This window comes from Phalacrocorax carbo, chromosome 12 (genome assembly GCF_963921805.1).
Source record: "Phalacrocorax carbo chromosome 12, bPhaCar2.1, whole genome shotgun sequence".
NCBI classification, from domain to species: domain Eukaryota; kingdom Metazoa; phylum Chordata; class Aves; order Suliformes; family Phalacrocoracidae; genus Phalacrocorax; species Phalacrocorax carbo.
In genome coordinates this window covers 14,070,860-14,096,132 of record NC_087524.1, presented here as the reverse complement: position 1 = coordinate 14,096,132, position 25,273 = coordinate 14,070,860, and the positions used below count along the sequence as shown (strand labels likewise).

General features: G+C 48.3%; 1 protein-coding gene across 4 annotated transcripts in view; it reads left to right on the top strand.

Annotated features, from left to right (window-relative positions):
- The first annotated feature begins 2,351 nt into the window (after positions 1 to 2,351).
- The window catches only part of AFAP1L2 (actin filament associated protein 1 like 2), a 72,022-nt gene continuing 49,100 nt past the window's right edge, over positions 2,352 to 25,273 (top strand). For all 4 annotated transcript variants that reach the window (XM_064464214.1, XM_064464215.1, XM_064464212.1 and 1 more), the window contains exon 1: positions 2,352 to 2,498. In XM_064464214.1, the coding sequence (XP_064320284.1) occupies positions 2,483 to 2,498 (16 nt within the window). In that variant the 5' untranslated portion in view covers positions 2,352 to 2,482. The remainder of the gene's footprint in view (positions 2,499 to 25,273) is intronic.

Genomic DNA, 25,273 nt, shown 5'->3' with positions numbered 1-25,273 from the left:
GGACAAGCAGGGGAGGTAAAGGCCGTGGGGCCTGGAGACAGGAATATCAGGTATCTGATGTCTTGATCTGTGAAATAGTCCTTAATTAGTTTGTTTAACTGGTATTATCCTTAATTAGTCTTGCTGAGTTCAGAATGACTGCTCACCTGCTTCCAGATACAGGCATACTTCAAAAGTTTGCAAGATCAGGGCTTACCCTGCTAGACTTTGAAATCTAGAGCCAAGAAGTAGCTGGAAAGGGCTCTAAGAGAATTATTCCTACATGACAGATATATTTATTTAACTTGCTTTTTCTCCAGTCATTGAAGACTGCTATCTGCTTGCTAGATCTGATGGTTCAGGCGTTTGGCTTGCCTGTCTTTTTGTGCAGTATTTTGGTACTGGCAGGAGATGAGACATGCTCCAGCGTCAGCTTCCTTGAGCGGCAATAACCCTTTAGATAAATGTGGCCTCGTGTGGAAAGTTTCCATGGGGCAAAAGTCACTTTCCAGTTGCACCTGACACAGAGGTCCTCGGAGAGGTGTCACCCCTGTCAAGCACTGCCTAGTAGTGGGCTGGGAGGGTACAGGGCCCTGAAAAGCGGCAGGACAGTGCCCTTCCAGCCCGGCTGCTCACTTCCCTTGTGGCCAAAAGAGTCTGCTTATGGCTATTCTCAGAAAATATAAGGATGGCAATACGATGGAGGCTTGGGGTTTTTTTTTCTACATACATGGCACTAACATTTCCCAACGCTGCCTTGGACCAGAGATGTCAACGGTCTGTGGGCTAGGAGGTCCAAAAATTGGGAAATACGGATTCTGTGAGCCTCTCATTGGCTTTGTCTAACTGCCCTCCTCTTGCTGATACCATGGCCCTGCTGTTGCACAGAAACAATGATGCTGCCACCACCACCTCACTGTGGGAATTACTGTTGGTGAGTACTCAGGCTCTTCAGATGTGGGCTGATGGCCAGGCGCTCGGCTTGCAGAGCAGGGTCAATATGCAAGGGGCTGTGTGGTTTGGGGAACCCGCCTACCTGTCCCACTGGTCTCTGCAAGAAAAGGTTTGTTTACATTGCAGGCCGCACCACCATCTTCCTGTCAACACTTCAAACCCTGTGCCAGGCCCAAGCTCTGTTTTGCCCAGCCCCCAAAGCCTGTGAGTCCCCTGAGGGTCAAAGCAGTGGGATGAGGATTAATCTCAGAACAATGTGACCTTGGTGTGACCGTCATCCTTCAGTGGAAGGAGGACTAGATGTTCACACAGAGATCCAGTGGGTGTAGCTCTGGTGAATGATGCACAGCTGACTTCTGGTACCTTATTTTCAGCTCACAGGGAGAGCAGTTGATTTTCTAGGTAACGGCTGTATGCCTTTCCGCAGGAAGAGTGGAGCTGCCCATCCAGGTCAGATGCCTGGCCTCTCCTCTTGCCAGAAAGACCTTGTAATAGGCAGGTATGGCTCCCTTGTCCCCACACTGATGACTTAATGTTAATTCTGAAAAGAAAACCTCCTCTGTAATCCTTGTGTACCTTGTCCATTGTAACTTTCAATGTTTTTGTTATTGATATAAACATTAAACTCCTGCAGCATCTGCAAATTATTGGCCTCAGGACAGACTGTCACCTGTGGTCTGACTGGGTGCCCGCTTCTCCATTTGCTGGTTTTTGTGCACTTTGGGCATGCCAGCTCTGTCTGCGGTGGTGGAAGTCAGGCAAAAGTGTTACTGGAACCCAAGGAGAGGCACATCTTCCTGTGAAATCTGCTCTACCCAGGAGGCAGGTCCTACCAGAAAGCCTTAATGAAGCCGCTGGGAAGGGAGTGTGCAAACTCTCTGGCTGGGGGTTACAACCAGCAGCTGCCCCAGGAAGGTGGAAGGGGAACCCCACTTTTCGGCCTGCCAGCCCAGAGCAGGGCAGGACGTGGGGCGCTGGCAGACTCCACCCTGGGCTCTTAGTCCCGGGACCACTTACGGCTATCCCGGGATGGCCACGGCCTTTCTCTGAACGTGCCCAAAGCCCCGCTGCAGCCAGAGCAAACACCATCCTAAACCCGGGGAGCGGACAGGGCACCCCCGCCCCGGGCGCAGCGCTGGGGAGCAGACAGGGGTCCCCGGAGCCACCCCACCTCAGCCCAGAACCCCAGGCACCCTCCTCCTCCTCTTGTCACCCCTCTTCCCAGGGGCCCGGCAGCCGGAGGGTCCCCAGGCCGACGGGCAGGGTCCGCGCCGCGCGGGACAAGGCGCGGGGCCGGCCGCCGATCCCAGACCCCCACCCCGGAGCCGGGTCCCCGCGCCGGAGCCCCGCTCCCGGCCAGCTCCGCAGCCCCGGGGCGGGGCGGGGCGGGGCGGGGGAGGGGCGGGCTGGGCTGGCCCGGCCCGGCTGGGGGATCCGGCGCCGACGGAATAAGGCTGCAGCAGCCGGGCGGCGGAGCCGGCTGGTGGTAGCGCCGTGTCCCGGAGCCCCTCGGGAGCTGGTGGGCTGTGGCCCCCCTGCTGCAGCCCCCATGGATAAATACAGAGGTGAGGCGGGGCGCCACGCGTGTCCGTGCCCCGCGGCAGCCCCGCACGGGGACCACCGTCCTGCCCTGCCCAGCCCACCGGGGCGACCGTGGAGGGGAAAGGTCTCTGGGGGACGGGAACGGGGCCGCGGCCGCGGGGTTCGCTGTTCCCCACGCGTGGGAAAATGCGGCGGCGATGGGCTGCGGCGGGCTGGTGTCCAGCTCCGGAGGCGGCGTTTCCCGAGAGTGGGGCCGCGGGTCAGCTCCGGGGAAGGGGGTCCCAACGAGTGGGCCCCCAGCTCGCTTCCGGGGGGTCGAGAGGTTGTCCCGCGAGTGGGACCGAGCGGCGAGGGCGGGGGTCCGGCTCTGCGGAGTAGGAGACCAGCGAGTGGGGACGGGAGCCAGCTCCGGTGGAGACCATCCCCGCGAGTGGGGCCGGGGAGCGGGGTCCCGCCGCGAGTGGGGCCGGGCGGCGACAGCGCGGCCCCGCCCGGGGATGCGAAGTCCCCCGGTGCCGACGCTGGGCAGCGAGGGAAGGAGTGCGGGACACCTCTCGTTTTACACCGTCTGCGGATCGGGCCCCCCCCCCTTTTTTTTTTTTTTGTTACTTAAAAGCAACGTCTCGTTTTGTTTTCTTCAGCCACCGAATTTGGCTAAGGTTGCCTGCTCCGTCTTGCTTCCAAAATTGCCTATCTGCCCCGTCTCCCCACCCTCCCAGGCTTAACAGGCACGACACTGAGTGTCCTGTTTTCTAAATGCAAGCCGGTTCGGTGGTAGGGAGAGGGTAGGGGAGCAGCCTCCCTGCCTTCTTCCTGGCAGATCTCGTCCGGGCTGGTGGTCACCCATGGCCCATTTATTTTCCCCACAGTCAATGGCTCTGGCGCTTTGTGCGATGCTACTCAGTCATTGTCACCGAGAGCGGCTCATCTCAGGCTGGTAGTTCTATGGGCAGCTCTTGGAAACTTCTCAAACTTCGGTGCACCTTCCCAGCTGAGGAGGGAGAAGGTGGGCTGAGGTGCCCGGGCACGGGACGCTTGGACATGCACGGGTACTCTGATTTCTGCTCCTCCTAGTGTGTAAAGCCTCCCTGGAGGATCCAGTACTTGTGCAGCACAGAATAACGCTGAGGCAATTTTTACCTGTTGAGAGGAAACACGGCTCTCCTAACTCCTGTTCATCTCGTGAAGCTTGAACACTTAAGTGGGGAGCTTTGTACTAGACAGATGTATTCCTGCTTGACCCCATTTGGACCTGTTCCTGTCAACCTGGCAAGGTTTGGTTAGGACTCAACAGATGCATTTAAGCTAATAGCCCTTGTTCCCTAATCCTTGGGTGGGGGCTTTATATGTCAAGGTGTCATATTGTGTGAAGTTAGTTTTTGCCAGGACTGTGTGTTTTATTTGACTATGTTATCAAGTACTTCAATATTCTTTACATGGATGGAACTGTACTGCCTGTTGCATTTTGATCCTTTTCTTATTTAAAATGATCCTTTACGAGCCTGATAAGCACAATAGTAACATACTGCAGAAGTGATGCTAAAGATTGTATTACAAGTCAAATATTGTGTAGTTTTTTTGGTGTTTTTTTTTTTTCCCTGGCAGGGTCTGTACAATTCCATTCAGTTCCAGTAGCAAAGCAGTAGATTCATTAAGATTCAGCTATGTTTTGTATATTGTCTTTTTAAACATGCACACTGCTCCCTCAGAGCAGTGGGGATGTGTTCTGCACATGTGTAATGAATAGCAAGTGCAACTGACTGCCGAGCCTTGCCAGTCCTTTTTGTGATCGCGGTAACAAATGTGCGTGCGTGGGAGTGAGCATGCATTAAGGAGGGTACCGAGGCAGCCCAGCTCTGCAGGGCAGCTGCAGGTGATGGGAGCAGCTCGCTTAGTGGGTGGGAGGTGTCTGCAGTGTGGAGGGGTGTTTGGAGTCACCTGGGGCTGGTGAGGCAGGTGGGGGGAAGGGCTGGGCTGGGGGAGTGTGTGGGAGTTGGGAGCTCTGAGGAGCAGGTGGAGAAAGCAGGCAAGTAAGTTGTTGTTAATAATAAGCACATGGGATATGTGCCTTTGCTGGTGGGGATGTCCTGTTACTGCTGTGGCTGGTATGGGGAGTCTTCATCCCTGCCACTAGCGAGGCAGAGTGCTTGTGCATGGAAATCCTGTAACGTTAGAGACAGATGGAGTCAAAGGGGTCCTTTAAGCAATGAACTGGTGTTCTGGGGGAGGAATATGACTACAAAATCTTTCCCATTATTCAAGAAATCAAGGTTGCAAGCATCAGCAAAGAGCAACGTTTCTTTCCTTTAAACTCAGGCAGGGATGTGCTTTAATTGAGCTCTAACCTGGCAGGCACAAGAGTTGTCCCTCCTGTTTCAAAGGCAGGGTAAAGCTGCCGCAGGAATCTGGTTGGGTGGAGCGTGCAGGGCCAGATGCGGTGGGAGCCTGGGAGGCCAGGGCTGGTGGCTGGCAGGGTGGCACCCGTGGAATGGGAAGAGCTTGGGCTGTTGGACTCACCTGGTGGGAAGTGAAGGAGGGATTGTGAAACTCTTGGGAATGGGTTTCCTCTCCCAGCCTCTGCAAATGGAGATGCGAGACAAGTTGCATAAGAAGATGTAGGCTTTTGACTCCTGTCAGTCAGGCTATTAAAGCTCTGAAGGATGACTTTGGTGTATGACAGAGTTGGTGTGGTTTTGTTTTTTTCCTGCCAGGCCACAGTAAAGAGGGTCTTTTCCCATGGGTGAAGATGCTGTTTGAAAATCCACCTTCTCCCTGTGATTGACGAAGTATGTGTGAGGTGTAAGGGGCAACAGACTCACGGGGACAAGGTGGGACCTGCAGGGAGCAGAGGGCAGGCGTGTGTGAGGGTACTAGGTGTACCGGCAGCTATATAGTGGCAAGGACAGAGCTGCTCATCTCTTGCTCCTCCTCTGTTCCCTGCAAACACTGTGTCTACTCTTTCCTGTGTGTGTTACCTTTGAATATAATATGAGATTTGTACAGCTGTCCTGTCTTTCTCTCGCTGTTAGAGTGGCCCCATGGCTCCTTGCCCCACATATCAGATGTGGCTGGCTGGCCCATGACTAGCCATCTCCAGTCCCTGGGCAGGGAAGAGGTGCTGAATGCACTGTTACTGATGTGGGGTGTGTTGGTGGCACCTTTACTCATCCACCCGCCTCTGTCAGGTCTTCTCAGACCAACCCCTTGTCACCACAGTCATGGGTAATTCCCCTGTGTGTAGTCTAAGACATCAAGTGATGTGGGCCGTGAGGTCTGTAAGATGGTTATTCTATTTTTAATGTGTTAAAACTCTGTAATGGAAATCAGAGTGATTTGAAGCCCAGTTCTTCAAAGAAAGGTGTTTGGCATCCTTGTGTTACTGTCTCTGTTGAGCAAAGACATGACTTTGCATTTTTTTATCTGAGGGTATCCCAGGGCTCTGCAGAGCCTTGCTAGTGTTTGCAGTGCTCCTCTGAGGAGACGAACATTGTTTGTCAATGACAGAGATGCTGTGCTACAGAAGCCAATGCTTTAGCACTGATAAGGATTAAAATGTTGACTTGGTAGAAAGACAAGGTGTTTGCTTGCTAGTTAACATGTTTTAACTGGGAGGGGAAAGGGGTGTGGGTCTGTCTGGGCTTTTGGCACATGTTCTTTTTAACAAGTTCTTGCAAATACAAGGAGATATGCTTGGGATTAAGCTGCAAAGTGGAGACATGAAAGACATGAGCCCTGGTAACCATCTGAGGCCCTTTATAAACTCTAGTTAATTGGTCAGAAATGGATTCATTCATATTAACATGATCTAGGCTCTATACAAACATATGTGGTTTCTTCTCAGCTGAGCATCAACACAGCTGTTGTGTTTTGCTAATTGCCCTGGTGTAATTAGCAACTGGAGAAAACAGGGCAATGTGCTGCCTTGTACCAAATCCAATACAAATTTAGGCTGCTGGGCTGAGCCTTCTTTGAAATGCAGATGAACATTCATGTCCTGCATAACCTTATAATATATAAAATAAGTTTCACTTATATGAGAGTGGTGAGTTTTGGAGGTGGGAAGGGAATCTGTTGGGGAATAGGCAGCAGGAGTGCAGCCACTTGCTCAGCAGGGATTTAGGAGATGTAACCTTTTTCTGTGACTGAAACCACAGCCTGTCTTGATTATACACCTACTGTGTCTGCCCTGCCAAGCCATCCTACACACTATAACCCACGCCAGTGTAATATTTCTGTCTCTTCTAGCATGGCTCCATTTCTAATGTAAACAGGGCACCTGAGGATGCTCTGAGTTGCACTGGGTGATGTGAGCCTCTCTGGTGCTCTCCACACCAGGTCAGGCTCACTGCAGGTGGGCACGAGGCTGTGTGGGTGTTGGCTTCAGCCCCATTTGATGAGCAGCAATGGCCATTAGAGAGTGTGTGTAACTGCCAGGCCTGGGGGTGCTACTTTTGCTCTCCCCCAAAATGGTCACTGGGGCTTGCTCCTTCTCCTGACCATAAGTGGCAGGGATCCGTGCAGCAAAGGGCAGTGGAGGCAGTAGCCCTGCCCTGTGGGGTCTGTGCCACTACCGAAATTGCTGGAAGGCTGCTCCTAAAGCTAGCAGTGATCACAAGATTTGAGCCTCTGGGCACCTGCCTTTGGAGTGCTTCTGGCAAGGCATGAACCCTTGCTTTTCTCGTGTGGTGTTGGCTAGTGTGGCAGGCAAGCCTCGCTCCTGTTCCTCCGTGCACCGTTGCCCGTCCCTACAGCAGGTTCTGTGGGTGCTGTACCTGGCCAAGGACCAGAGATACTGTGTGAATGAGTTTATTGTTCAGGGGTTCTCACTAGTCGCTTTCATTGAACACCCACATCCCAGGAACATGGGGAGTGTCTATGCAAAAATGCTTCTACTGCCTTTTTTTGTGGTTTTTTTGTTGTTTTTTTTAGCATGGCTGGGTCTTTCAGCTTCCAGCAATGGCAGTAGACAGCAAGCAGGCAACTGGGCAGCCCAGGCCAGATAGAATCTAAATTCTGGGCACCTGCTCAGCTGAATACTTGCTCTGTGATATTTCCATCTCAATATACAGCGCACATGAAGGATCGAAATGACTTTACTGAAGGCCTTAAGATTTTATGGCAAATCCAGAACCTGAACCCCAAGCTCCCCAACTGGTTGCTAGTGCCTTCCTCGCAACCATCCTTCCTGGATCAGGGCAAATTAGGGATGCTGTTCTCTTGAAGTCCCTGTAAACCCAAATTAATCTCCTGTAGCCGCTGGAAAGGCAGGTGTCATCTGAGGCAGGGAAGTGCATCTTGTGGCAACAGCAACCAGAGAGCCCAGAGCTGTAGGGGACATCTCGGGGAACCAAAAATTAGAGCTACATCTGTGACTGAAGGTGATGCCAAGCATGTGCACCTGGGCCATAGGTGTTCCTCTCCACAGCTGCCTGGCTGAAGCACAGGTCCAGACCCAGCAAGCAAACTGGAATCCTGCAGTCACGCAGCCAGTTTGACAACCTGTGTGTTGTTGTTTACTTCATTTTGGAAGTTGAGTCATTTATGCATTTCTCTCAGGTCAGCAGACGAGAAAGACTGGTCCAGTCTGTGCTGCAGACTGTCAGCAGAGCTCTGTGGCTCAAAGATGTGTCTGACATGGCCTTGCCCCACGGAGCTGCTGGCGGAGGTGCCAACACAGCCAGTTTCTGGGCTGGAACTGCATATTTGGCTTTGGTTTTGGGGTGGATGGAGAAGTGTCAGTGAACGGGCAAGTTTCCCTGGCTGCAATTTGAAGAAGAGGGGTTAAATTTGGGAACTTCCTGTGTGTGCTACAGTGCGTGGTAAAACCTTGTGTGAACTGGAAGAGTGACTGTAAAAGTTCACAAAAGAAAAATTTGTTTAGAAGTGCTCAGTAGGAAGACACTGCTCTTTCCCAGTACCCAAAGTTCTTATTAAAAAAAAAATAAATTACTTGAATCCAAGGAGCAGAGCTTTAGGAGGAAAAAAACTCCAAAACAAACACAAGTTGCTAAGGGTGGCCACAAAAGCTGAGCACTTTGAGAAGCTGCAGCAAAGCAGGGCTGGCACTGTGCCCACATGTGCCCCTCCTGTGGGGCTGAGCATTAGGTCCGAATCTGGCTTACTGCTCCGGCCGCAGCTGAGAGAGAGAACAAACTGGGTCCAAACCCACCAAGAGTGGTTAAACTTGCGGCTGGTGGGCCAGGATGGGCACGAGAGCAGCTGTCGCTAAGAGAGGCATGAGCATGGTAATTCCTGCTGGCAGGGAGGGTTTGGCTTACTCGCGCCTGTGCCTGTGCAGGCTGGAGTGCAGCAGTGCAGGTCAGTTGTGGCAGCGCAGGGCCTGCAGCGTAGCAGAGGGAGGCCTGGGAAGTGTACTGGTTTGGTCTAAAGCTCAAAGGATGAGGGTCAGGACTCACTAAAATACTTTTTTCTATTTTTCCCCTGCTGACCTATTGCCTTCTTTGTGGGCAAAAGTCCATGGAAAGCACGTCTGAGGATGGTTTGGTGTATGGCAACATTGTCCTCGGTTATAAACAGCTCTGTCTGGAAGTAAATACCTCAGAATTATGAGATCAGACTGAAACTCCCACATAACATATGGACTTGGCCACTTGCAGTTTAATAAAAGCCAGTATTTTCCCCCCTTGGGTGGACTGTGTTCTGTCTTACAAAAAGCTTTTTCTGATGTCTTTTCTTTTTCTTTTTTTCCCCTTTGGATTTGCTTAGGATAAAAGTGTAGTGCAAGGCTTAGAAAAAACCTGGGAAATAGGGATCCACGAGCCTTAGCTGGCAGTTCAGCCTGTGGGCTTCTTATTTCTGAGTGTAGGAATCTCCTCTTGAGATAACCAGGAGCAGTAGCCGCCCCAAGCACCAGAGTGGTGCATGCGTTTTTCACTTGTTTTTGTGACTTGGAAGACTGGATTTCTTAAAGTACCTTTAGACTCCCACTTTTGCTAATAATTAATGCATCTAGGCTGTCTAGAGTCAGCACTGAGTTTGGGGTGTAGAGGTGGCCAGTGAAGCAGTTGGGATGCTTTTTTGAAGAAGTTTGCATAACACTTTGGCAGCAGTGCTTTGAAAGAGGTGGGTCTGAGCCAGGAGATTTTTGCAGTTCATGCTCCAGTTGTGGTTTGAGCCCTTCCCTCTTGGACTGAGTTAGATGGGGAGCATGTCTTGGGCTGCTGCGAGGAGGGGATCTCCCTCCCAGAGCTTGCGTGTGCTCCAAGGCAGCCAGCTGAGGCAGGTGGTGAGGGGAAGCATGTGTGCAGGCTCCTGTGAGCTGAGATAAGGTATCTGCAAAGAAATCTCTGATCCAAAGTTACTCTGTGGATCTCATCATTGCTATTTATCACTACAAAGTATGACAACTATTAAGGCTTAGGAAGAAAGAGCTGGCTCACAGAGAACATGGGTTGCACAAGGTTTTGCGATGTCACTTAGTGGCTTTAGCTGAAAGTCCATGTGAAACGTGGAGCTTTCTTCTGAGGAATGCAACTGAGCCAGCTGCAGCCCCACAGCCTTCCAGTAGCGCTGCCAACTTGTTGTTTCTGTGGAATAAGCCAGTGCGTGTGTCCAGTCAGTCCCAGTGCCAAACAGCTCCCACTTCTGATGGTCCCACAGTGAATGCGCTGAAATCGGTACTAATGCAGAGATGCTCTTTGTCTGCTGGAAACTGGTACGCAGTCGGAGCAGCTACCACTTATGGTAGCAAAATATCACAAATGTAGAAATTGGGGCTGCCTTTAAAAGCAGAGAGCTGGCAAGCCCTGACTCCTGCAGCGGCTTGTGACTGCTGGAGGCTGTCTGCCCCATCCATCCAGCCCATCAGCACCTTCATCCCTGCTGCTTGGCTGGCGAGCATCGTCTGTCTCCTTTGTTTAAATACAGTGTCTTCAAGGATCTTTTGTATTTTATTGCAGTCTCTAAAAATATGCCATGTAGTCTTGAATGGTGGGAACTACTGCTGTTTTTATTGTTGTACTCTTCAGACCTCTTCATTGCCCTGGGGTATACAGAATTGGGCAAAGAGCTGGGATTGTAATGTATGGTTCCACATCTGCTATAGGATTGCCTGATCTTGGCAGCTGCTGAAGTGTGATAAAGCCCCACTTGAGAAGAGGACTGCTTAGACTAATTGGGCTCAATCTGCAAAGTAACTGAGGTATCTTTACCTTGCTGTAGTTAGCTGGGCTGAGGGATGGGACATGCATCCATCTCATCTAACCGCAGACAGCTTTTTGGTCCCTGTTAGGAATTCAGTATGTGTGCACATGGGTGAAGGCAGCTCTTTTTGCTAAAAGATGAGCAGTTTGTGAAATCACGTGAACTAGGTTCAAGTAGGGGTGTGATGCAAAGGCAGGCAAGCCTGGCTGCTGTCTGTGGTCCAGCAGCAGTCCTCCCCAAGCCTGAGGCCACAGAAGAGCTGGCTGCACACTGAGCAGGGTGGCTCTTGCTCCACCATCTGCTGCTGCAGGGCTCTTGAGTCTGCTGGGCAGCATGGTGGCTACGTGCTTTTCCTCCTGAATTCTTTCAGGCTGTGTGGGTGGTTTGCCTCATCGGGGGCATGTTGCACTTGGTGCCTGGGGCTGTAAGTGTAGCCAGCACTGGGGCTGCAGGGACTTTCAGAGTTCAGCAACCTCATGTGTCTTGTTGAAAGATGGTCACGGGTACCCCAGATCAGTGCAAAGTCACCAGTGAAATGCATGTGCGACTGTCTTGGGTGTCTTTGGTTTTCTCCCACCTCAGTATTTATGCTCCCCACTTACTTCTGTCTTGCTTTCCTGAGCAGCACTGTCAGAGCCAAATGCAGCTGTTGGTGCTCAGCCTATGTGCTGTGGAACCTCTGGAACAAGTCATCTCTGCAGAGCAACTTCTTGTGTGCTCTGCCTTCTTCACCCCACCAATTCATCCAGTGATACCTCCTTTGGCTGGTCTTTGAGAAAGCTGTAGGAAAATGTGAGTACTAACTTCTCGTGATGGTCGTAATCAACTGTTACTCAATTCAGCCTACAACTTAATTCCTCAGTGTTACGAATAGTTAATAATATAATCCCTTTTCTGCTAACAAGGACCTGTCTTGTCGCAGGGCCAGGGCTGTATGGGATAAGGAGCAACCCAAATATTCTGAGGTTTACAGCGGAGATGCACTCGCCTTAACACAAAACCAAAAGGTTGTGTTTCTTCTTACTGATAGAAAACAGAAGTTGGCATTTAGCAAAGCAACACTTGTCAATGATTTACTCCTAAGCATGGTATTGTTTATATAAACACAGGTTCTTATTACAGCTTCAACTTTATCCCACTTTGTCTCTTACAGTCATATTATAGGATACGTATGTATCCATGTACAGCGTCTTTCAGCTTTCTCTAATGAATGACGCTAGCTGATGAAATCTAGTTGCCTAGGTGCCACGTCAGTTTAATGTGCTGTAGCTACAGCTTTGAAATTGTTCCCCGAGTGAGGTGATAATTCTTGGAAGTTAGGTTACTTTTCAGGTGCTGAAAGGAATTATTGGCTTGTTTGCTACTGGTTGTCCTAATTCAATACTGAGGGACCCTTTAACTGATTAAAGTGTGTCAGAAACCTATCAGTGCTTGCAAGTGTGGCTTGGCTTATATCTGAGTCCATGTGAACTCTAAGGCCTGGTTCTAGGAAACTGCAAGACTGATTTACAAAACTGGTGAAGTGTGTTCATTACACTAACCTACACTCTTGATTTCTGGGATATTGAGTTGTAATTCTGTCTCTGGTCCTGATCCGCAGCTCTTGAGACATGTTATTGTGCTCTGTCATTGGAGTGCTTGGATCGTGGTAGCTAGTCACACTTTCAGCTCAGCGAGCTCTTGATTTAATAACCTATATATGCCAAAATACCAATCAACTCTATTTAAATGGGTTACGTTGGCTTATACTGAGCCAGCGTAAACCAGCAATATATGAAGCAGAACAGACCTGGGCCAGGATATAGTTGCTTCAAGCCTGTGTTTGTTAGCACCCTGCACTAGTTAACTTCAGTGCACATAGTTTTCGGATCAGGTTGTTGAAGCAGATGCTCTCTGAGTGTAGAAGAGGTCTATTTCTAGAAATTCAAGTGGGAGTTAGCAGGGTGGGGGGGGAAGTAAAATGGCAATCAAAATTCCTGTATGTTATCCTGAAGACTGAATTCCCACGTCTGGCTGAGAAGAGAAACAAATGCTTTCTAGACCCAGGAGACTCAGCATTCCCCAAAACAGAATGATTTATTTTTAATTCTGATAGTTCACTGGAGCTCTTAAACCAAAAGAGCAATGACAGCTTTATTATGCTGCTTAGAAATGAATGCAGCAAGCTTTGGGCAGTGCTGAAGCTGAAAACCCTGGGGTGCTGTAGGAAGGGAGTACAGGTACACCCGGCAGCCGGGCGTCCACACCGCCCGGGAGCCCAGCCCAGCCTATGCACAGCACCAGAGGCAAGGTTTGACTCTGGCTGACATTCTGTATCAAACAGCACAGGATTTCATGCTCATGTTTCTTTGGACTGGCTACATCAGATTTCCTTCAAATTTTTTTGGCTTAGATAATGACATCCCCCTAAGGTTATGTGCTGGGTATTTTTTCATTTGGTGCTGATATTTCAGCTATGGTGAGTCTTTTGTTCTTGTGGTGCTCAGTTACAAATCCCACAGGAATATCAAAGCCGTGGGAACCAACAGGAACACAGCCAGGTGTTGAGCAGAAAGAACAGTACTTGTGTGAGAGCGCTTGAAGATCATACATAGGGTGTCCAATTAGTGCTGTGCATGTAATAAAATGGAATATCCTTGCAGTTAGCATAGGCTGTTTGCTGTCGTTTTGAAACTAGTGTTACTCCAAAACCAGGATAAGAACTGTGTACTGTTGTGTACCACTTCCAGATCACATATTCTTATATCAGTCGGTTGCTTGGTGTCTCCATTAAAAAAATGTATAGACCTGAAAGATACTCCAATGCCTTTTTTTTAAAGTATTCTTATGAAGTTTAACTTCAGTCAGACAACCTCACACTAACACTCCTGATCAGCTACAAAATCTCTGCAGTTTGCTTTTGTTCCCAAGCTGGCCTGAGGTTTTTGTTGGAAATGCTCTGTTTTCAGCATATGTTCTTGTTTTTCCTGATAAACATGAGTGTCTGTTGGCCTGTGTTTACAGGAGGTGGGAAGGGCCAAATTTATTCCTAGTGTCACTCCAGCATAGCCAATGGGCTGACCACAAGGATCAGACTGGGTCTAAGACTCATGTTAGGCTTACTGCAAGTTTCACCCATTTTTATTGATACGTTTCTTAACCATAATTCTGGCACAATTGATAAAGATGCGTTTGACATGCCAGGAAATCTACATTTAACATAACAAAAGCTGACTTGTGATAGAGGAGGAATGTAGAGCTGGCAACTCCTTAGCTAAACAGAAATGCTAATGTTTCCGGATGCTAATAGCACAGATGCAGCTGACCCTTGCTCCAGACATAATTATTTGGACCCTGAAAGATGAGGATGATCTACCACACTGGAGACACGCTTTATGAAATTGCAGCCAAATCATTTGTGGAGACCTCACAAGGGCTGAGGGCCTCTGGTGTTGAGGGCTCTGGAGCTGATGGTGGAGCCTGCACTGCAGCACAGACCCCATCAGTCTGACATCCTCAACTTCTCTGATGCTTTGGGCTGAAGCTTTTTCAGCTGCTGATGAAATGGTGCTCATGAGTGTTTGCCAATCCCAGATTCTGGGTTGGAATTTCAAATTTTCTTTCAGCCTTCCCTTGTTCATACATTTACTTTTTGTCTGTTATTCCCAACCATGCAGGCCTGTTATGCCATAGTACAGACAGAAGGAAGTAAAATATTCCATTCTGAATATGTAAAGGGAGCTGCTGCTTAGCACAGAGAGAGCTGGCTTCTAGATGAAAGAGTCAAATGCCAAACTGTTTTGTTTCAATTTGAGCAGGAGAAGCTTTGATCTAGAGGAGATGACTCAGTCAGTAGCAGGGAACAATTCTTTATAGTGAGTTTAGAAATAAAACCCAAAGATTTAGGCTATGATGCCTTTGACACATCAGTCATAGTGTATATTATGTGAAAATGAAAACCATAACATCTGAAATGAAGTGTGGAGGCTTTTCTGAAAAGAGAAAAAACACTTCTGATGTTGGTTGCCAAGAGTTTTCCTCAAGCCAGAAAGGGACTGGGAGTGGGGGAAGATCACTCCTGTTGAGACAGGAATAGCGAGCAATGTGGACAGACCAGGAAGGGGAAAGACTTCCTGAAACACAGCTCAAGCCAGAAGTGGGGCCGGGATGAAAGTTGGGGTCTCCTGGCCTTGAGTCAGGCTGCATAACCCATGTATGCTGCCTCCTCTTCACCCTGACTGGATGCGTCCCCTTCATCACTGCTTGCAGCCCTCTGGATGAGGAGGCAGATGTGGTCAAACCCTGCTCCGTCACAGGCTCGGCTCTGGTTGGATGGAGCAGGGATGGCCAACTTCTTGCTACTGAACTGCTTTTATCTGGAGCCAGGTGTCCAGACCCAGATCAATGCAGCTGCGTTTTGTGGCACTGCAGCTGACCAAATAAACACAGCTGGGCCCAGCCTGGGTCTCTGTGACTGCCACAGCACACATGCATAGAGTGAGCCGTGCGATTTGGTTGGCATGCTGCATGGCCAGGATCCTGGGGATGTGGTGAAATGCATCTGGCTCAACACAGCAAGCTGTTGGCAATTCCCAGTATGAAAGGAAAGTGTCACTGGTGTTCGTTATTTCTGCAGCTTTATTCTACATCCAGCCACTGACCTACATTTTGTCCTGTGCTGCTGTCCTCTATAGGCTAGGAACAAATGGGTATCTACCTGGAGACCACTTCAGAGAAGGTTTCTTCATTCATTTTGGTGGCTGCATGCCGTAGGCAATGGAGGCTTCTTTGGCACAGTTGCTTTGTGAAGTCTCCTGCTATCTAACAGCTTATTCGTGCTGAGAAGGAATCCCATGACCTCACCTGCACCATCTCTGGCATTTACTCTCCTTCTCACTCTACCAGCAGATGGCTACTAGCTTTTCAGCAGGTTATTTTTCTGCTGGTTTGCCTTGCTGACAGGCTGGGCGGCAATGGGAGCAGGAGCAGTGTGCTGGGGAGAGGGGCCAGTCCATTGCACAGTCATGCACTGTCAAGTGGGCTCACTTGGGATGTTGAGGATGTGCAGGCCCTTCAGAGGTGCCTGTCAGCAGGAGGGACTTCCTTGGTCTGCGTTGTATCCTTCCCTGGTCACTGAATTTCTTACAAAAGAATAGTTTGATTAGGTGGCCCAAGATAGACGTGATGAAATTAGAGAGGGAAAAGATCCTTTGGATCATCTAGTTTATCTCATGTTCCAGAAAGTGTGCATCTCCTGGTGTTCTTTCCATTTAAATGTGGTATATTCTCAGTGAGGTGACTTGCCTCTGTCCTTTTGGGGATTATTTGATGGTCTGGGAGGTATCTTTACTCTCAGGGGTATGATGTATAAGGGCTGTGAATTATTAGTATTGAATGTATATAATAGAAGGGTAAGATAACTTCCTTTCTTGGCATAGCAAAAAAATGCTATTTTCGCTGATGCCAAAGGCCAGCCAGGGCTGTGATGCGAGAATTGTGAGGATGCAGCTGTCATGGACTTGATGATCTTAAGGGTCTTTTGCATTCTAAATGATTCTGTGATTCCAACTGTTAGCCTAACACTACCAAGGCCGCCACTAAACCATGTCCCTAAGCACCATGTCTATGTGTCTTTTTAAAAACCTGCAGGGATGGTTGTAACTGTCCTGGCTCTCACAAGTGTCACAGCCGACCTGTGCTCGGCAGGCAGGTGCTGTCCTCCTGTAAAGTCACTCTGCAGTTGGTCAGGGTCATGCATGTGCAGAGGTTGTGCTTGGAGATGATTCAGAAGCTCAAGGCTTGCAGGCAGGAAGTGGAGAGAAGCAAGGTCCTCACTGGGCACTGAGCACTGGGCAGGTAGCAGGGACTACCCATGCTGCAGCTGGAAGGGCTCTCTGAGCTTGCTGGAGTTGGTGGGGATGTGGCTAGGGCAGCCCTGCCTGCCTCTGGCAGGGTGTGCAGGTGAGGGACTGACCTCTTGCTGGTGTGGAGCAGGGCTGATGGATTGCATCCCTTCCTTGAGGAGAAAGGAGTGGGGTCACAGGTGATTTCACCCTGGGGGTCTGTGGGAGAGAGATGGCACCTGCTGTCCATCCTACAGCAGAGTGTGCTGAGAGCTCCCAGGTGACAACAGTCCTTCTCTTCCTCTTTCAACTTCTCTTTGTACGTATCATTAGCACGGTTTGTTCTGCTGATGCATTTCCAGGAACTACCACCATTTTCAAAGTCCTGCAGAGAAGGAAGGGAGGTTCTTTCCATGAAGGCTTGAGGAGCAGATGATTGCATTAATTTTTTTTTAAATAATCTTACTGTGGCAGTGCTTCCCCTGCCACAGAGAAGAGTACTTCAGCCTGAGAATCCTTTTTTAGGTTATGTATTTCCCCTAAATCCCAATCTCTTCAGTAGTATAGTTTTGAATGTATTTTTTATAAGGCTTTGCTATTTGACCCCCAAGGGACTTTGACAATTCTCCACCCCAGTCTCCTGCTCAGCGCAGGGCCAATGCTGAGCTTGGACCAGGTTGCCTGGGGATTTGTCCTGTCAGGTCTTGAAAACTTCCAAGAACACAGCTGCCACAACAAATTTTCATGGAGAAATCTTTCCCCCACATATCTAGTTGGCACCTCCCTGTTTCTGTTTACATCTACTACTTGTTCTCCCACCATGTACCTCTCTGGAGAGCTGGGTCTTCTTGTTTGTGTCCTCGTAGCTTTTGGAGGGCTGCTCTTAGCCCCCAGACCTTCTTTTTTCCAGGCTGTGCAAGCCATGCGCAGCTATCACTCGTGCCCTTCTGCTTCTAGTCTCCACCCCTTTGTGCCGGGGGCTGGATGCTGCTCATGCAGTTGTGGACGTTGTAGCTTTTCCTACAACTTTCTCATGTTACTTATGAGGGCAGCGTTTCTATTCCTGCTGAACAAAGTGCTGATTTACCAAGAAATCTGAGCCTTGCTCTGTACTCATTGCCTACGCCTGGACTCCTGAAATTTGGGAGGTAGGTATGAATGTAAATAAGATAGGGAAGGGGGATAGGAAGAAAGAAATTAGGTGAATTTAGCCTGTTCTCTGACTACTATTCTCAGATGGGATCAAGGTTGTAATTGGTCTTTTAAACCGTAATCTACAGAAGTGCTGAAGTACTTCTGCTTACTTCAAGTATGTGAATAGCTCCACCGACTCTGGTAGAGGCTTGCAGGATTTCTTGGATAAAGGTGGAAAATAAGTTCAATGAAGCTAGGAATGAAAAGAAGGGATATTGCAGGGATGTGAAGGGGATTATGTTTCATTGTGTTCACAGAATTAAACTAACCATGACACATAAGCAAATGAGAGGCTGATGGGTTGAAAATGCATCACAGTTCTAGCTAATCCCAAGTAAACACCCAGCAGTATGTAGCATGGCAGTATGGGTGTACACCTAGCTTCTGGTGGTGCTTCTGATATTCACGTGCTTCAGTTTACTCCTGTCTTGAGTAAATGCAGTGCTATGCACTCTAAAGCAATGTTGTGAAAATTAATGGCTTTACCCAGTGGTGCCGCATGAATGTTAAAGGGAAAACATTGTTTTGCGAGTAACACTGGTAATGTGTATGTTAGCAAAGAGATTAGAAATGTGGGCTCCAGTCATCCAGGGAATGGCCAGAGGTGTTCTGAGTGATGTCCGAGTGAAGCCACTGGGAGCTTGTGCTACTTCTATCTCTTTACAGAAACAGGCCACTCTACTTAGTGGAGACATGCAGTGAGAATATTCATCTACAGCTATAAAACTATAACCTTCACAACCAGTTGGGTTTTTTTGCACAGCTTCCAGATCTCATAAAGTTGATGTTTATGAATTATGAATAGTGGTATATGTACCTGAAAACTTGGGTGCCATAACAGTTACTAACCACTCTTAATATATGCTGAAACAAAATGGAACTTCAGGCCAGAATTGGTGGCAATCCTCAAAGCTGTAGGTATGTCCGATACTGCAGTATTGTCATGGAGGGAAGTTGATGTGATAAACGTTGTGTCAGACAACAAAAGCAAGTCTGTAGAAATCTCTGCTTATGGTGAAGACCGTAATCTTTAAGACAAAGAGATAATAAATAATAAATCCATCAGGGAACAAAAAAATTATGTAGCAACTGCAAAAGATCCAAACATATGGAAAATTCAATTCTCTAGAGAATTAAATCACTATTATGTAATCAGGATCAATGGAAATAAGCTGATGTCAGTATTGGACTGACTTAATGCATGGATGGAAAATCGTGTCCTCTTGGAGAGACCTGCTAATAGGAGTGGAAGCTCCATGTGTGCTGCGTTTCCATTAACTGTTGGGTCTTCTTACCTAGAAGGGGCCTGATCCAAATCCAGCAGAAATAAATAGGGTTTCAGCTAACCTGAAACTGATTTGGGGTTTGAATCTAAAAGATCTGTAGAAGATGGCAAACAGCAAGAGCCTGTGGTGAACACCTTGTACTTGTTGTTCGGGGTGAAATTTATCCCTGTTTTTTCCATCTGAGCGTTTCCCAACTACACGTTACCTGCTCATCCCTCCAGGTAGGGGTACAGTGGTTGTGGAAAGCCCCTGCCCAGATTGGGATTTCCTTCCCAAACCCCCAGCTGCCCACTTGAAGGGGCTGTACCTGGCACTATAGGGTAGAGGTGTCCCCTGTGCCCAGGGTGTGGAGACTCTGGCTGCATTGTATCATGATTGGGCATTTTTGCAACACTAAGACCTTCTAGCCGTCCTATGGCATGGCTGTGGTCCCATGAGAGAGGCGATGTGGTGGGGAAGGGATGCAGAGCAGCAGAAAAGCCCCTGTAGCTGTGTGAGGTGTCCAGGAGCAGGGTGTGCAGCTGAGTCACCTAGGAAGGTCCTGCGCTTGGTTTTCTGTTGTGATGGGGCTTGGCAGTAGCAGCAGTCTCTTGTTCCTGAAAATAAGGCATCATTAACCTGACAGCTGTACAGAAGACACCAGAGTATGCTGTTTGGTGTGAGCACACTCCAGCTGATATTACTGAAGAACTGCCAGTATTGAGGTATCGAGAGATGACTGAATCGTCAGAACTGCATTGCTGCCACTCTCTCATAGTCCTGGACAGGTATGTGTATGCTCTGGCTAGTGTCAGAGAACAGGCAGCACTGACAGAAACACCATGCCGCAGAGGCACGCCACTGGAAGAGCTGCTTGGGTTCAGCACAACTTAGAGCAGCCCCACTTTGGCCCTGAGAATCCAGCCAAGCATCCTTGCTGCTGATTTGAGAGCCAGGACAAGGTTCTTGGGGGTTTCTGGGGTGTGGATGTGTTTTTTTCTGGTTTGTAAGTGAGGATGGTGGGGGCAGAGAGGGAAAGCATGTAAGGTTTCAGGGAGAAGGTCATGCTCTGGGTACCTTGGATGCTGAGATAGTGATCAGGGTACTGCACTGTGACTTACTGAAGGTGCGTTTTAGTGATGAGTATCAGCCTCATATCAACTAAAAGGGATCTTTTGGTGGGAAGCAATGGGCTTCAAGGGAGACTCTTCCCTGCATGAAATAGGTTTGATGTTCTGGAGTGTTCATGTGTAGGAAAACATGCCTCTGAATCAACAAGTTAGAGAAAATGTCAGCTGTTAACTGTTAGTGGATGGAGCTGCTACATGAAGTGAGTGTATGGGTGGCTTTGAAATAACAGATGCCAGAGTTGGGGAGAGAGTAATGAGAGAAAAAGGGATGGGATAGTCTGACTTCTGACAGTTTCCAGTCCAGTGAGAGTCTGAAGGGAGTGGGTGAAGTGAGTGTGAGGTCTAAGGGTGTCATCACAGGAGAGGACCTGAGCTGCTAAACACCTTGCACTCACTGGGAAAGGGAGCTGCCATGTGTGCCCTTAGCTCTTACCCTATCCAGGCACTTCTGCTTGCTCTATGCCTGCTCTGACAGTCAACCTACCCTCTGAGCCAATTCACCTGGCCAACCTAGCAGGGGAAAAGAAAGAAAACAAAACCAACCCTTTTGTTGCTGCATATATCTCCAACTGCATTGGACTTGAAATGGCTCTTTGGAGGGTGTGATGGATACCATCACAAGTGCAAGGGAGGGCTGAAACTATGTAGCCAAAGGCAGGGAAAAGAGGAGCACAGGGGTCTCACTAGCTCTATGGCATACCTCATTTGGAAGGTTTCTGGGTCCCTGAAATAACCTTGATGTTTCCCAAAGTGAACTCATGGAAAGGATATGGAGGGGGCTAGGAGATGAAGACAGCAGATTTATCTTCAGTTCCTTAGATATTTCTTCTGTATTTCTAGTAAGCCTGTTCAGCTTAAGTCAGAAATATTTTCTGTACTATGGAATAATCACTCTTAAAATGGTGCTAGAGAGGTGAAGACACCCTTGGCTTTACAAACGACGTTAAAGTGATTGTGTCTACTTCCTGCCCTGCAACTATGCAGATCCATTGAAAGTTGGCCAATGTCTTTCCTGAGAAACAGCTGCTCAGAAATTTGGGAGGAAAAATATTTTATTCCTCACATTTTGGCAGATTTGAGGCTCACCAGCTGGTTGAGAAGCCTGCCAAGGCTCTGCGCTGTTGTGGAGATGTACAGTAACTGGGCATAAGTAGCTCTAAGCCCTTTTTGGACTTAAGTGTGAAAATGTCTTAATGCTGGAAAGCTGTTGAATGTCTCTTTCAAAGTAGAAATAAATCAGAGGGGAATTGCTCTGACTTTGCCAACAAATAAACTCATTCTGGGAATTTACTGTCCCTGTTTCCACAGCACCTCTTAGGCTTTGCCTGTTGGCTGGAGCTGTCCAAGCCCTCATGCTGTTAATGCCTATATTTGAAATACGATATTTAACCTAAAAACACTGTTCTTAAATTAGATTTTTGGACTGATTGTATCCATAATTTGTGTTATTTCAATCTGAGGAGCAAATTCTCCCTATGTTGAGGAAAGTCTCCCATTGACTTCAAGGAAATTAGCCTCTAGCTCTAGCAGACTGGGTTAAAAAAGGAGAAGCAGACAGAAGACTTCTGTCAAGATTACTTTGCTCCAGCGAATGCAATTTCTGTCAGTGTTTTTGGTTTGGTTTTTTGCGTATGTTTTTTTTTTTACCCTGAGTAAACTATTCTGACTTGCTTTTCTCAGTTCCCTTCCCACCCACAACATGGAGAAGTTTATATGAAGTATTTTGTTTGACTGCTGTCAAGCAACTATTTAGTTTGCTGTAAATTGAAAATAAATATGTTTGCCCCAGTCTTAAGTCTCTCTCTGGATGAAAAACTGGATGTTTTCTGGCTTAGGATGCAGCGGTGGTACTCAGCCACAGGAACAGCCTTGTCCAGCTCAAATATGTGCCCAGGTTGGTGTTATGGTTCGAGGGGGTGAGCTTGTAGATAAGTAAAAAAACTGGCTGGATTTTCAGGCTGAAAAAAGAAAAAGGTTGTGGTTTGTACTGTACCTGAATTCCTGCCTTCAGGGTGTGCGTGGAGGGGCCCGCACCTGCAGGGAACAGTTGAAGGCTATGAGAGCTGTATTTAGCGATTTTGTGAGAGTTCTGAGTACGCATCCTATCTGTCCAAAGCTGCTCTTACTTGTGGCCAGGAGCTGCTTGTGTGTGGCTTTTACAATGGAATAAAGATTGTGTGAGCTCCCAGTATAGTAAGGGATCTCCAGGTAGATATCCTCTCTCTGGTTGGAACAGGCCAGTCTCCTTATAGCAACCCTGTCCATTAGTGAAACTCAAAGGTTTCTTTAATGTAGAGTGAATTGTTCTCTTGGGATGAAATTCAGGCTGCAAAAGGCCAGAGCTTCTTTGGATCTCACCCAAGATTTTAACAAAGCAGTGACAACCAACCTATTTGTATGATTTTAGTATGCACTATACAAAATTTCTGAACAAGATGTTCTTCTAACCCTATGAAAAGAAAGGCCAAGAAAGAAAATGTGTGGTGCACTAGTGGGAGGCATTCAGATGCTGCCAAAAGGGTGTGATGCAACTTGATACAGTGCCAATGTTTTAGCTGTAAACTGAATGCAGGTGAGTGCTGGTTAAAATGAGCCCACACGATATTTATCTACTGCATCTGTTGGTTTAAGGTAGCATCTAGAAATACAGGTGAGGGAACCAGATTCTGTCTGTCTGGTGATATGAGTATTCTTATCTCTGTATTTTAGTCCTAAAACAGAAACACAAACAACCCACAGTTATGCAGTGTTGTTCACTCTGAATAACCTTAACAAGAACCCCAAACATACCTTACTACTTATGTTTAGTTTTTGATGAGTAGACAGCTTGGGAAATTGTTGGCTTTATTTATTACACCCTATCATCTTCCAGTCTTGATGTTTGTAAAAAGCCTAGGTGGCTGAGGGGAGAGTGGTCAACATTGTTTATCTTTACTTCATTAAGGCTTTTGATACTCTCCCATAACATCTTCACAGGCAAACTGATGAAGCACAAGCTAGAGAAGTGGACAGAGAGGTGAGGTGAAAACTGGCTGAACTGCCATGCTCAATAGGTTGTGACTGGTGATACGAAACCCAGCTGGAGGCCACTCGCCAGTGGTGTGCCCCAGAGGTTGATACTGGGGCCAGTACTGTCAACATCTGCGTTAATGACCTAGCTGAGGAAGCAGAGTATGTCCTCAGCAGTTTTGTAGATAACACAAAACTGGGAGGAGTGGTTGATACCCCAGATGGCTGTGCTGCTCTTAAGAAGGACCTCATCAGCCTGGAGGAGTGACCCAACAGATCTCCTGAACTTCAAGAAAGAAGGGCGAAGTCCTGCCCTTGGGAGGGGTAACCCTGTGCACCACTACATACTGGGGCCAACCAGCTGGAAAGCAGCTTTGCAAAAAAACCTACTTCGGGATTCTGGTCGACATGAAGTTGAACATGAGCCAGCAACGTGCCCTTGTGGCAACAGGCCAATAGCCTCTGGGCTGTGATAGCCAGTGTTGCCAACAGGCCAAGGGAGGTCGTTTTTCCCCTTTATTCATCCCTGGTGAGACACATGGGGAATGCTGGCTCAAATGCTGGCCTCCCTGGCACACAGAAGAAGCGAACAATACTGGAGCGTCTTCAGGAAAGGGCTATGCAGATGATGAAGGGATTGGAGCATCTGTGACAGGAGAGGGGGCTGAGAGAGCAGGGACTGTTCAGCCTGGAGAAGAGTCAGTTCAGGGGGATCTCACTGATACATATAAATACCTGGTTGGGAGGAGTAAAGACAGACAGGCTTTTCTCAGTAGTATCTGGTGAAAGGACAAGAGGCAAAGGGCACAAGTTGGAATACAGGAAAATTCCATTTTAATGTGAGAAAAAGCTTTTTCCCTCTGAGGGCTGCCAGAAACTGGAATGGGTTGCTCTGAGTAACCTGCTGCAGCTGACTGCTCCAAGCAGGGCCTTGGATTAGGCGGTCTCCAGAGGTGCCTGCCAATCTCAACCATGGGTGTAGTGAAACCTCTCAGTAGTCAGCACAGTCCCTTTGAAGGGATTTCTGTGATCAGTGGGAAATCTGGGATGGAGCATGCATTAATCCAGTCCTAGCATCTGATTGTGTTAGGTATACCTTTGGTAACAGAGGAGGAACTTTTAAACAAAAGAGTGGGTAAGCCATCTTATGATGCCTTTCCATAGAGGCACGGTGTGTATAAATCAAGGGTGTTTTGGCTTCCTGGAGCAGGACCTGTGTTCCCATAAGGTGTGACACAGCTGCATGGATGAACACTCATCCCATCATGCTGGATCTACTTTTGACACATTCCAGGTATCTGTGAATTTATGCCACTTAAGCTATTCTACAGAGAAAGATCTTGAGTGTTGAGAGTGCTCCGTCAGGGCTGGGAAAAGTGGCTTTTCACTGCTAAAGGATTTACTGCCTCTCTGATTTCTTCGAAGCATCACTAAATGTGTCATGCAGAAAGGTGATTTCATCATCAGTTCTGCTTGGCTGGAGGGAAAACACTTTCTATTTTTTTTATTTACTTATTTGGTTCAACATGAAGTCTTGCTTGGCAGGTCAGTTTCTTCCCAGGCACTTCCAAGTGGCCATTTTCTGTTCCTTTGCCACGAGCGAAAGGTGAGCTCCCAGCCCTGGTGCTTGTGGGCAGAGCTGCTGGCCAGGTTGTCCTCCCACTCAGCCAAGCACAGTGTTTGCACTGTCAATCGTCCTTGGCTGCCCTCCATTTTTAGAGGTTTGGAAGTGTCACTGGGATATTCCTCGCCAGAGGATCTGGCACGTGGCGTCTCCTACGCGTACTGGAGTTCAGCTGGGCAGGAGGGGCTTCTTGTGGAAAGACACATCTGTTATTCCTTAAGTGTGACCACTGTCAAGGTTTCCATCCCTCTAGCAAAGCAGCTCTTGGCCAAAGTGTCAGTAATCTCTGACTTTTCAGGAGGAAAGGGAGTAAGTCTTCAGCATAACTGATTCTTTATTTTAACTAGAGAGATTAGTTTTGTTTTAAATTACAGTAGGTTGAGTCAGTGTCTTTGACGCCCACAGCTGTGTTGGAGAAAAGCTGCTGGAGAACTTGGTTGGGCAGGATCCCATGTGTCTTCTGTAGCTTTGTGCAGGATGCACCTTGCAAGGGGCCTTGCACAGCCTCCCATGGGGGATGTCGCACAGATCCCATGCTTGGCTTTGCTTTTCTGGTGGGAGTGTTCATGTCAGAGGGTGAGAGTCTGCCCA